This window comes from Coccinella septempunctata, chromosome 5 (genome assembly GCF_907165205.1).
Source record: "Coccinella septempunctata chromosome 5, icCocSept1.1, whole genome shotgun sequence".
In the NCBI taxonomy this organism is placed as follows: Eukaryota; Metazoa; Arthropoda; class Insecta; order Coleoptera; family Coccinellidae; genus Coccinella; species Coccinella septempunctata.
The window spans coordinates 25,890,022-25,903,192 of record NC_058193.1 but is presented as its reverse complement, the minus strand read 5'-3'; the positions used below and the strand labels follow the sequence as shown (position 1 = coordinate 25,903,192).

At 35.4% G+C, this 13,171-nt stretch overlaps 1 protein-coding gene and 1 long non-coding RNA gene across 3 annotated transcripts; both read right to left on the bottom strand.

Annotated features, from left to right (window-relative positions):
• Positions 1-2,696: 2,696 nt before the first annotated feature.
• On the bottom strand, positions 2,697-9,197 carry LOC123313377 (protein white-like). 2 transcript variants are annotated; one of them, XM_044898238.1, is made up of 12 exons: positions 9,042-9,197; positions 8,721-8,964; positions 6,939-7,177; positions 6,806-6,877; positions 4,974-5,311; positions 4,745-4,913; positions 4,098-4,253; positions 3,901-4,032; positions 3,476-3,704; positions 3,116-3,221; positions 2,865-3,036; positions 2,697-2,812 (listed from the first exon to the last, which is right to left on the bottom strand). In XM_044898238.1, exons 1-12 carry the CDS (start codon positions 9,108-9,110, stop codon positions 2,711-2,713), a joined length of 2,028 nt encoding a protein of 675 aa, XP_044754173.1. In that variant the 5' UTR covers positions 9,111-9,197; the 3' UTR covers positions 2,697-2,710. The 2 variants fall into 2 exon arrangements, with proteins under 2 accessions (XP_044754173.1, XP_044754174.1); XM_044898239.1 differs by having other exon boundaries at positions 8,721-8,961; positions 9,042-9,190.
• Positions 9,198-11,691: 2,494 nt separating this feature from the next.
• LOC123313896 lies at positions 11,692-12,731 on the bottom strand. Its single transcript, XR_006537785.1, has 2 exons — positions 12,019-12,731; positions 11,692-11,725 (listed from the first exon to the last, which is right to left on the bottom strand). It is a non-coding gene; the product is annotated as an uncharacterized LOC123313896 (long non-coding RNA).
• Positions 12,732-13,171: the final 440 nt, after the last annotated feature.

Here is a 13,171-nt window from a genome sequence, read left to right as displayed (position 1 = left end):
TTAGACGTACCGCATTGATTGAAAAGCCAATTTTATACCCTTTTCAAATTTATCCCAGTCATCAATCAACTGAACAGACACTTCCTCCCAAGGTTTCTTCTTCAGTATTTTATTCGAGTACTCTGATGTTGAGGTATCATATAAATGTCTACTGTTCTGTACGTCACAGATTGAATTTTCAATGTCTATATATCTATTAAAAAGCTTGCGTACAGTAATTCACAACAGAATAGAGATCAAGAACCGACTAAACTGTCGTTCGTGTGCGTTGAAACAAGAGAAACCTATATCTGCTTCACCGACAATCGTGACGGGTGCAAAAATGGAGCGTGCTACGACTGTTTTGTAGGCCCGACTAAAGCGGCCCACTGACGAGCAACTTAGTTGACAACTATGTTGTCAAGGAGTTTGTAAACCATACGAGGTTGAAGGAATATCAACCACCAACCGGCCCACTGACGTTCAACTTGGTTGTCAACACGTCGTGTTGACAACTAAGTTGTCAACTAGGTTGCTCGTCTGTGGGCCGCTTTCACGTCGGTCATGTGCGTTGGTACATTAACATAAGTGTTTTGCATTTCAACCTACAAAATAGTCGCCCACCGATTGTCGGTCGTGTGCGCTAAGCGGCCCACAGACGAGCAACCTAGTTGACAACTTGGTTGTCAACACGGCGTGTTGACAACCAAGTTGAACGTCTGTGGGCCGGTTGGTGGTTGATATTCCTTTAACCTCGCATGGTTTACAAGCTCGTTGACAACATAGTTGTCAACTAAGTTGCTCGTCTGTGGACCGCTTCAGACCTAATAGTTATTGAAGAATTCAATTCACCATTTGGAAAATTGCTAAAATTACCCCTATTCATAAAAGTGGAAAAATTAATTTGTTGTCCAACTATCGACCCGTTTCCATTTTGAACCACTTTGGTAAGTTGCTCGAATCTATTGTAACTGACTACCTATTTCTTTCACTGAAATCGAAAATTAGCATCAGACAGCATGGTTTTTTCAGAGGCAGATCGGTTCTCACTAATCTGTCGCCATACATCAATTACATATCCGAAAATATGGATCGGGGTGTCCAGGTAGACGCTGTTTACACGGATTTGTCCAAGGCTTTCGACAAAGTACATCATGCAACACTTCTGCAGGTTCTCTTAGATTATGGTGTGGGACCAGATTTGTTAAGTTGGATTGAGTCATACCTGTGTGAAAGGTCTCAGTATGTTGTTATGGGTGATGCTTGCTCGTCTCTTTACAATGTTGAATCGGGAGTACCCCAGGGGTCTCATTTGGGACCACTTCTCTTCAGCTTGTATATCAATGATGTCTGCCGGTATCTTGTTTATGTGAATTTTGAGCTTTACGCTGATGACATTAAAATGTACCTAGCTGTGAAAAGCTTGGAGGACGTTCAGAGGTTTCAGGATGATCTTAACAGATTTTGCGAGTTCTGTTCTTCGCTTTACCTGTCCCTGAATGTTAGTAAGTGTAAACATATAACTTTCACCAAAAACTTCAACATTGTGAGTGCACCTCTGTGCCTGTCTGGTTTGATTGTAGAGGAGGTGACAGTTGTTAAAGACCTGGGAATATTTCTGGATTCGAAGTTGTCATTTGAACATCATATTGATAATGTTGTTTCTAGAGGCTTCAGAATGCTCGGTTTTGTTCTGAGAATTACACGGAATTTCAAGAATGAAGAAACCATGAAGGTTCTGTACTTTTCTCTAGTCCGCAGTATAGTCGAGTATGCAACCCCAATATGGAACCCTTTTTATCACAAATATATCAACAGAATTGAAAGAATTCAGAAGAAGTTCACAAAAACTCTATATTACAGATTCGGTAACAGGCAGGTTGCTTGTCCATATGAGACGAGATTGAAAATGTACAAAATTATTACCCTAGAGCAAAGAAGAGTTATTCTCGATCAAATGTTTTTATTTCGAGTAATGAATAATCATTTCGATTTTCCCATTGTTCGTGAAATTTATTTCAATACTCGTGTTTTTACTGGTCGCCATAGAGATCTTTTTTATATCCCGAGAGCCCGCACATCATTGTATTACAATTCCACTTTTCTGAGAATTACACGATTTTATAACTGGCATATCTCTTTCATTGACATATTCAACTCTTCACAAGCTGTTTTTAGGAGAAGACTGTGTGCTTATACGTGTAGAAATTATTAGAAAAAGAAGATATTTTTAAACTTTTCCTCCCTTATTATTATTATTCTTGTAATATAAGTTCACGATCATTATTGTAGGTGTTTGTTTTCTTGTATTTTGGTGAATCCTTGTTATTGGGTTTTCCTGTTAGGATTCCTGTTTATGTTAAATAAATAAATAAATAAATTTCCCATAAACCCTCATATGCCTCAATTATCTACCTTCAAACTAACACTTAATACTCTAACACTGTACGTTGAACCTAAGTTATCCAATACGAAAGTTAGTTGCTAACATATTTTGAACCCATCTCCCCATTATTAAATTTCATTCAAATTTCTGGTATTTGGATAATAAGAACTCTATATTGAAATTTCATTCATTTTATTGGAATGTTTTCACTATTTTATGAAATATTTTAATACAATTTTCTCTTATGTAGGTATAAATAATATCTGAATAGAAAACAAATCGGATTCCGCACTCTTCCAATACCATCTTCGAAAATTCATCGAGGATGAGCAACCTTTTTTCAAACTATTCATCATGACATCCTCGATAAAGTAGCATTATCAAGGGAATAATGGATGTAATGATTGCAATCAGGATGAGTAAGACAACACAGTCCCAAAAATCAACCTGCAACATGTTCAAACACATATATTCGCAAAAATATCTTATTGTTTCTCACCGGACTATAACCCTGTTCGGCTAGTATTGTAACCCCATCCAAAGGACAAGGAATGGTGACATTTTTACATTTAATACTCTTCACTCCATCCCACTGGTTTATCAGTAAGCCCTCAAATCCATATCTGTACCAGGATATATCTGATAACCATCGCAAACACAAGGGAATAGACCTTTACAACAAAAATATTAATACGGTATCGTCAGATTCATCGGAACTGGGAGAATAATGAATAAGGCAATTTCACTCACCGTATGTTCACGAATATTCCACTGAATAGTATGAAAGGTACCATTATCAAGGCGGTCAAACTGAAAGCTTCGTTCATGCTAGTTGCAACAATAGAAACAGCATAACCTGTGAGAGACTACATTTGAAGGTATTTGAAAGACAATGGAATCAATATTTTTTTTTCATAGAGCTTCTATGCTTAAACGTTGTTCAAAAACTTAATCTTCGTTTAATGATCCAAAAAATGATGTATATGTTTGTATTGTCAATATTTTAATACTATCCTTAATTTTTGATCAAATATTTTACTCTTTTGTTATTCATGGACATGTATCAAATTGATATCTTTCACGAAAAACGAAAGCAATGTTGAATCTCACCTATTCCCATTGCAACTAATGGTGTCAATATAATAAATCCTACCGCAACAAGCCATCTAGACGTTTCAGGGTAGAGTCCAATTGAGAAATAACACATGGTCATGCCAATTGAGTTGATTATTGAATATAGTGGAAAATCAGTTGCTATCTTGGACAAATAGTAGATATCGGTTCTGTACAAACCATTCTTGTGTTCTCTCACAAAGACCGGAAGTTCATCAAAAAATGTCTACAAATCAATTAATATCAAATTTTTGTCGTCATCAAATGCATTCATCTGTGAAATAGAACTGCTGATTTTCATAGATAGATAGAGGTAGAACTATTGTGTTTAGAATTGAAATTTCGAGTTAAGAAAAATTCATTTCTTCCCAAAAATTTTCTTCAATTCGGATATCGCATTAAATCTCTTAGAATATACTCACGAATATAACTCCCAGAAAATTCACAGATATAGAGTTCGTCAGAATCAAGAATAATGCACCGTTAATATTCCTCACACCTGTCTGATTGAGATGCTGCTGCCAGAATAAAACACTGATGAGCCCACAAACGAACTGCAAATATAATATGTAGCCGATTCGAGATAATATTAGAACACTAAAAAAAAAAAATTACTGACCAACATCTGAATAATTCTTCCCCTCATAACTTGAGGATTCCTCGTTAGAGATAACCAGGATCTCCGATATACAGCGTTGAACTGTTCACACCAAGAAACCTTATAAGGACTTACTTCATCGTTATTCTCATTCCAAGGAAACTCGTTGAAGGATTTCTGTGAAAATGAATCAAAGGCATAGAAATAATGTATTCCACAGGATTCATAATGAGTGTACCAATATATTTTGTATTGTCTGTTATTTATCCCACAACCACAACTGCCAGTCTTTATCTACACGATACTTTTTCCTAAATGTTAAAATAAAATTACACAAGAATAAATTTGATTTTATAATATTGCCAAAAATTAGGTATTATTTTTATGGAAAACTTGCTATCTTAAATCGCCTATAACACTACTTGGTTTGATATAAAACTAAAATTGCAAGTTCGTGATCTGAAATTTGTGAATTGTACCTACACAAATGACTAGGTGATATTGCTTCAAAGTGATGGAAGCGCAAATTAAAAAAAAATATTTTTGGCTTATTAGGAAATAGGTATGGAATTTTTCACTTATTGAGTATGTAGGATCTCAGTAAAATTGGTCCATGAAAAGAATTTCATCTTCTCCAAGTAACTAATAAAATTTCGATCGCAACTTACTTTACACTGTATTTGTTGTTTCATTCGCACACCTATAGTGGAATTCTCAAAAGCATCACAGATTCTCGCAGTGGAATATTTACATATTTCCTCCTTTCCTGGAATAATAGAGATCATTTGAATATAGTGATCTGCTGGATTGAACTTCGGAGGACAGGGCATCTTCAATCTGCAAAAATCATACCGACGTAAAATTTTTTTCTGAATCATGCCTACCAAATACACTCACTGTGTGAAAAACTCCTTCGCTTCCTCAGTATTTCCTGCGAAGGCTAACTTGCCGTCTGTCATCAAGTAGATTTTGTCGAACAAGGTGAATAGTTCTGAAGAAGGTTGATGTAAGCTGGCTATCACTGTTCTTCCTGTTTGTGCGAGATATTTTAAAATGTGAACAACACTCAGTGCCATAAATGAATCGAGTCCTGTTGTAGGTTCATCGCAAAATAATATCGAAGGATTTGTCAGTAGTTCTGAGGCAAGAGCAAGACGCTTCCTTTCTCCTCCTGAGAGGTGGCTGTTCACTCCAGGAACGCCTATTTGGGAATCTTGACATTTGGTGAGGGATAACTAGAATATAATGACATCGGTATTCAATCTGAGTTAAGACCTAAAATTCGGGATTTACTCCAGCGTGTCAGATTAATATAACGGGACATACCTTGGACCTTGTAGAGTACCTCTACCAAAAATCAGATCTGTATATAGGGGGAATTGTCTAGGACAGCCTGTCAGAATAGTAAAAAAATCGATCATTGTACATACTCGAGCGTGTGAGATTAAGATATATGTGGTTAATTACATGTTGAAAAGTATATATTCTCTTAATCTGACAATTTAAGCGTGTCGAAAATGTGTGGGAGGGCGCCAAAGTTGCAAAAAGAAACGTCACGTGTACATTCTCGAACGCGTTGGCGTTTTCTCCTATTTTGAAGCTAATGATTCAAGAATAACGGAAAAAATATAATCTGACAGTTTTAGCAAGCCGAAACAATAAAAATTGGCCGTAAAGGTCACAAAAATCAGTTTTTTGAATTATCTCCTTCCCTGGGCTTCAAATCTTTTTCGCATTCATCATAAAAGTTGTAGAGAATAACATTTTCTACAACTTTTGTCCCAAGCAATTTTTTCTATGTTCAAACGTTTTTGAGATATATGGCGATTAATGCGAGGTGTTTAGTGATACATGCTGAAGCGAAAATTCACTCATTGGAAAATAGTATAATACATTCTAAGGTTCAGACATAGACAACACTAAAATTATCATGACTAATTTCGAACTTGTCATCATAGAAATACCTTGTCATTTTGACAATTGTAGATTAGACTGGGATTCTACATTGACCTTGCCCTTTCGCATGTGTGGCTAAGCTTCTCGCCCTTATCGCCCTTTAGCTCGAGAACGGTTAAGAGTATGTAAAATTGCTTCAGACAAAAGTTGAGTAGAATTTTATTATCTACAACTCTCATAATGAATACAAAAACGATTAGAGGTACAGGGAGGGAAATATTCGAAAAAAAGGGATTTTTATCATCTTCAAAGTGTCAGATTAAGAAAACCCCCTGATTAGTGTCAGATTAATAGGTCAACACGTCTACAACACCGATATTAACTATCTGTATGAAAATCTGACATGCTCGAGTATGTACAAGTAACGATTTTTTTTTACATTTTCAAAATACTGCTGTGACCTTGCGTCACGTCCAAATTGTCAGTCCCTTGAAAAGTGGCTTCCTTTGGGTCCAATTAAGATATCCTTCAAAAATCTGACACGCTAAAAAAAAATTTTTTCAAACTGTCAGATAAGCATGAATTCATTATTACAGACACGTAGAGCATATACAGTATCTTAATCTGACACGACCGAGTATGTACACCTGACGATTTTTTTTTACATCTTTGAGACCCTGCAGACGCTTTCCCCACCGCTGAAAGTGCATACATCATAGAACCTTTTTTTCTTTCTACCATCTGATCTTCAAAATCCACTAGGTCTCCACGACGCTCGAGTAAATCCCGATATAGCATCGTCGGCTCCCCAACTACTTGTTTTCGCAACTCACCTCTGAAATCACCTTTTCCACTCGGTCAAGTTTATGCTCGTATGAAAATCGTGACTCAATCCTCAGGAGGGCCTGAAGACGTTAAAGTTTCAAAAACGCAATGAATGTATAGTGAAAGACAATGCGTAGATACCTGAAACATCAGATGCTCTCTAACTGTCAGACAACCGATAAATAGATCTTCTTGTTGAACGTAAGCAGATTTAGCAGCAAGTTCCTTTCGATGCACCTGTTTTCCATTGAGGCACACACAACCAGAAATATTTAGACTTCGGAGATTTCTGGATGTGATGCAATTCATTAATGTTGTTTTTCCAGATCCACTCGGTCCTAAAATCACCAAGAGTTCTGCTGGGTAAGCTACGCCACTGACTGAAATGAACAATTTTCAAATTACTTTCATTGATATAGAGAATCCTACTTTTTTATATATTAGAAAAATACTCAATCAGCTCAATTATTATTCTGAATGAGGACAACTTTCATGCGTAATCGAGGAGCTTTTCATGCAAACTCTACAGTTGTAGTTGAATTTTTTTCAAATAGCAACCCTAACTGTTTGTGACAAAAACAGTAATCTTTCTTTGCTGAAATGATTTGTTCATTTGGTTCTCTTTTTATCAACCTTTCTTTATTATAGGGATGAAGTGGTCGAACTCATTGAAGTCTGATTTTCATATTTTTGTTAATTTTTTTCGTTGGAAAGGAATTGATGAATCCTATGAAATAAAAATCAGGTAATTCCTTTGTTTTCTCAGAAAATAGTAAACACCGAAGATATCGATTTTGTGCCTTACTTTATTTAAACTTTCATTCATAATACAGCTTTTCAGACATTAGAAGTAACTGAATCTAAAGGTGACTATACATCTGATGGAATTTTGTTAACCTAAAAAGTTTCATCTTAAAAAGAAACATTCCTTTTTTTGAAGCTTTATGATTTGATACATTCCGGAAATATCGTGAAGGGCTAGGTCAGTGGTTCCCAACTAGTGGTCCGTGGACCACCAGTGGTCCGCAGAAGCCAAAATATAGTTCGCGAACTTAGCACATGGAACTTAATTCGAAGTCCGCGAATGATTTACAGTCTTTTATTTAAGATTTAACCGCTGCTATCAAACCAAACTGTTTAATAGAAAGCGTTAGTGAATATAATCAGTAGTACAGTCAATACAAACTTGCTGAAAAATTTGCGAACGTGGAAAATATATTCATTTTTGAAGATAACCTTTGAGCTTTTATTTGCAAACTTCAATTGTGATTATACGTCAAAATTTCCAAAGAGATGGAATCAATTAGATGATCGTCAAGACCGAACGGCTGCATCGAGCTCCATAAAATTTTCAGATTTATTACTAGAAGAGTTGCCCTTTCAGAATTTGTATCACATTTCCATCTACGGTTATTGTTATCGAGAGAAAATCCACTCGAAAGGTGACTGTCGAAAAATTTACAAAAAGATGTAATCAATTAAATAATTGTCAAGAAGGAACGGCTGCATCGAGCTCCATAAAATTTTCAGATTTATTACTATATGAGTTGCCCTTTCAGAATTTGTATCACATTTCCATCTACGGTTATTGTTATCGAGAGATAATCCACTCGAAAGGTGACTGTCGAAAAATTTCCAGAAAGATGTAATCAATTAAATAATCGTCAAGACCGAACGGTTGCATCGAGCTTCATAAAATTTTCATATTCATTACAGGTTTATTGCAGGTGATCCCTGTTAACAAGAATAATATAAAAAGTTCCCGGGCCAAGAAAAGGTTGGGTACCCCTGGGCTAGGTAAACTATTAAAAAAACCCACACTTTTCAACCCAATGCTACACTACAACTATTCATAAGCTGAATGGAATCGAGATTAATTTATCATTTGCTTATATAGAAAATCGCACAGACATTTAGCATTACCATTTTTCAATATATGCTTCTCTTCGTAAAGTGGATAAATGTCCTCCTGTAGCATACTTGTTATGGAATGCCTTGGTCTTTCATTTCTTCCATACGATGAAAAATTCCCTATAGCATTCAAGTCGCTCCATGAAAGTTTGATTTGTTTCGCGCTTGGTATTGGATCCTCGATTCTATCCGGCGAATTTTTCCTTTTTTTCCATGCCTCAAGTTGCGCATCAGGTATTCGGAAAGATCCGTACTTCTGTTCGAACAAGTTGAAAAAATTTGAAAACAATGGCTTTCATGAGACTTTGAGGAGAATGAGATATACACACTCACTTCATTTCCACTAGAGGAACCTGAGTTCTCAAAACTATTCTCCAGTAGTTTCACATCATCTCGTTCCATATTTCAACTGCAGGTTTCATATCCGAACAAGTTTTGGTTATAGCCGTCGAAATAGGTTTCAGTTATTTGGTTTCGATTATCGGATAGTGAGGAAGAAAATGCATGAATTTTATTTTTCCTGCAGATAAGACGTTCGACAGTTTTATCGAAAACCACATAGCGAAAGAGATGGATCATTATTAGTAGTATACGGCAGGGTTTCAGAAAATAGATAGATTTATGGAGTATTCTTACTCATTCTCGAAGTCAATTCAATTTGGAATTCGTTTTAAATGAGTAGATTTGATTTTCAGCCAATCCATTTTTTTTTAATTCTGAATAGAAAGGTTACAAATTTCAGTGTTTCTTTCAATACATTCGGAATGCAAATATCCTCAAAAAAAAGAAGTTTTTGAGTCATAAAACTACTGATTCTACTACTTCACACATTGGTTTTGCTACGAGATTGGAAAACTGAGGGTTGTTTCAAAAAAAAAATATATACTCAAAGTACGAGGAAATCCAAGAAAATTGGAATCCCCTGCAGTAACCACATGTAGAGCGTACACTGCCTAAAGTGAGTGTGAGAAGATGTTAGTACGGGTCATGTGACTCTGATATGATTCTGCATGAAAATTTCTTATATTTTGTTGCCATTTGACGAATTTTGTTTATCTGGCAAATTTCAACGATAATGTGAACATACAAGTTGAAGCTATGAATTTTCCCTGGAAACTAGCTTCATGGATTCAAGCAGATACAGGGTGTCCGCGCCATGGGGCAGCGGTCGATTACTCTAATTCAATTAACTTTACAAAAATCAGTTTCAAATAAAACTTTCTTCTTTCTAAGTAGAGCATCTCCTAAAATCATTTAGAACTATACAAAGTGTTTCGTATCTTCTGCACAGTTATCAACTTCAAACAACAACAACAAATTTTGAATGGAACACCCTATAAATTTTTACATTTTTGAATTCCTTGTGGAATTGACTATAAGTTTGATAACACAACTACGAAGGCGTAGAAGGGCCACATAATATTTTAAGAATATTTTTCCTTAAATTTACGAAGGCGTAGAAGGGCCACATAATATTTTAAAAATATTTTTCCTTAAATTCCGACTTTGAAGTCGGAATTTAGTTAAATTCCGAGTTCAAAGTCGGAATTTAACAAAATTCCGAGTTCAAAGTCGGAATTTTATTTACTTCGAAACTGATACAGGCTAGATGCACAGGGTGTTGTTCTACGACGACATAGATTATTTCTCCATATGTATGTACTGAGGGGGGGGGGGGGGCCTGGGAGCTCGATGTTATTTTATGGTTACTATTTCAGTACTGGGGTGGGGGGAGGTTGTGTCCAACCTTACCTCTACCTGTCTACGACCATAATTTCATAATTATCCAAAAACATGGACCTAATGACAATTTTCTCCAATAAAATACATCAAGTTCAATATTTATTAAAGAACAACGCGTGTTTATGAGATGAATCCTCTCGTGAATATCTCAGCATATTTGGAAATGAACCAATTCGTCATAGAGCTGCCTATATGAGGTTTTCTCACCGTTGTAATGACCTCTTCATGTAAGAAACATCAAAGCACACCGGGTGTACCTCGGTGTGTACTGATTTCTTGTCCATTGAGCCTCACGAGTACATATGAGAAGGAAATTTATTCATAAAATATCCGGAATATACCTGAAAACCTGTTATGTCTAAAAAAATATTCATGTCGTGTCATGTCATCTCTGTAAAAGGTTGTCATATCATTGTTATGACCTCTCATAGAAGAAAACTCATATAATAATGTACACCCTGTCTACATAATTATTCATTCATCATAAATGTTATACCTTGTTATATGAATTTGACTATTTGTAGAAACGCAAACTGTAATTCAGGAACAAATCTACGTCGTCGTAGAACACCCTGTAGAAGTTCGGAAGTGAATAAAATTCCGAGTTTGAAGTCGGAATTTAGTAAATTCCGACTTTGAACTCGGAATTTAACAAAATTCCGACTTTGAACTCGGAATTTAACAAAATTCCGACTTTGAACTCGGAATTTAACTAAATTCCGACAAATAGTCAAATTCATATAACAAGGTGTTCCCACATTTATGATGAATGAATAATTATGTACACAGGGTGTACATTATTATTTGAGTTTTCTTCTATGAGAGGTCATAACAATGATATGACAACCTTTTACAGACATGACATGACATGACATGAATATTTTTTTAGACATAAATGGTTTTTAGGTATATTCCGGATATTTTATGAATAAATTTCCTTCTCATATGTACTCGTGAGGCTCAATGGACAAGAAATCAGTACACCCCGAGGTACACCCGGTGTGCTTCGATGTTTCTTACATGAAGAGGTCATTACAACGGTGAGAAAACCTCATATAGACAGCTCTATGACGAATTGTACATTTCCAAATATGCTGAGATATTCACGAGAGGATTCAGATCTCACAAAATAAACACGCGTTGTTCTTTAATAAATATTGAACTTTATGTATATTATAACTACTAATGGTTAACAGGAACTAGGAATTCGTGGGTTGATTAACAAACCATAGCTAAGTGCCAACGTTTCGCAAAGTATATTTGCTTCTTCAGGGCTATAAAAAGATCGAAAAAACTTAATTAGAACACAAACAAATTGACAAGAGCTTTACAAACAACAACATGATCACAAACACGATGTAAAAGGCAAAAGACATGAATTTCTTCAATAATCTATCAATGACTCAGGTACTTTCGGTCAATTTTCATTAAGTACAAACATTCTTCTTCATTCTCTTCTTTTATATGTTGATTTTGAAATTTGAGAAACGTCAAGAAACAATAACAAAAAAGTATCAGTTATCATGATGGTACAGAGAACAGAGCGAAATATAACAAAGAAACCTACCAGAGCCATAATCATGTTTTCCACAAGATATTGATATTTTTCACGAACAGCCAGTGATGCATTGGAAATTCGAGAGTTCAGCTCAGACAATTCTTAGATTGAAGACACCTTGTTTCACATATTATGACGACTTCGGAATGAAAATAAATTTCCACATGGGACCAGCGCAAGAACTATGACAACCTGTCGTAGATAAACGGATTACAAAATATCGTCAGGTAATCACGGTTTTATAAAGTTCTAAAATATTATTATAAACCAAACTCAAATTTTGTGTGTCCGTCCTATTGTTCACTGTATTATTCAATTTTATATATATCATTTCGCTGATATTTCTTTTGAGTTGATTACATTCATAATCTAGGACGGACACATTGTCAAAATCAAAATTATGATCACTTTGAAAGTGATGATGTGCCAGGGCTGTCTTGTTGTCATCAAATTTAAAATTACCATTACAATTGTATTTGTGCTGTTTTATCCTTTTCTCCAAGAGTTGCCTCGTCTGGCCCACATAGCACTTTGGGCAATCAATGCATGGGATCTTATATACGAGGTTGCTGCTCTGTAAAATTGATTCCTTACACTTTAACTTGGTGAAAAGTGACTTACAGGAAAACAAACTGTAGAAAACCAGTCTGACATCCTCCGCACACTGTCTAACAAGTCCAGAAATCTTTTTGTTGAGACCAGGCAAATAGGGGAACTTTATATATTTTTTGAGTGCTCCATCTGTTGTGTTGACTAATGTCGGAGTTCTTATTGGATTATAGTTTTTAATGATTCTGTTGGAAAAAGACGGAGGGTAATTATTTAGTTTCAAGATTTTCTTTATTTTTTTCTTATTTTCTTCATGAAATTCTGCATTGCTCAAATTTGCAGATCTATAAATTAATAGAATTTAACTAAATTCCGACTTCAAAGTCGGAATTTAAGGAAAAATATTTTTAAAATATTATGTGGCCCTTCTACGCCTTCGTACACAACTATGTCTGAATTCTCAGCGGTTTTCGAGAAATTTGATTTTTTATTGATATTTTGACAGTTTAAGATACTTACATAAAGGACTATAGCTCCGTCGCAATTCTATGTAATTGATTCAAGTTTGGACTGCATCTAGTCAATAAATGAAACACTAAAAATTTTCTTTGTA

What these genes read in the sequence shown, in the direction of transcription:
- LOC123313377 (XM_044898238.1), bottom strand. Translation starts at nt 9,110, where the DNA reads ATGGAACGAGATGATGTGAAACTACTGGAGAATAGTTTTGAGAACTCA. An exon ending in GCGAAGGAGTTTTTCACACA is followed by an intron (nt 4,914 to 4,973) that starts GTGAGTGTATTT and finishes TGATTTTTGCAG; the next exon opens with ATTGAAGATGCCCTGTCCTC. An exon ending in GGAATATTCGTGAACATACG is followed by an intron (nt 3,037 to 3,115) that starts GTGAGTGAAATT and finishes TTTGTTGTAAAG; the next exon opens with GTCTATTCCCTTGTGTTTGC.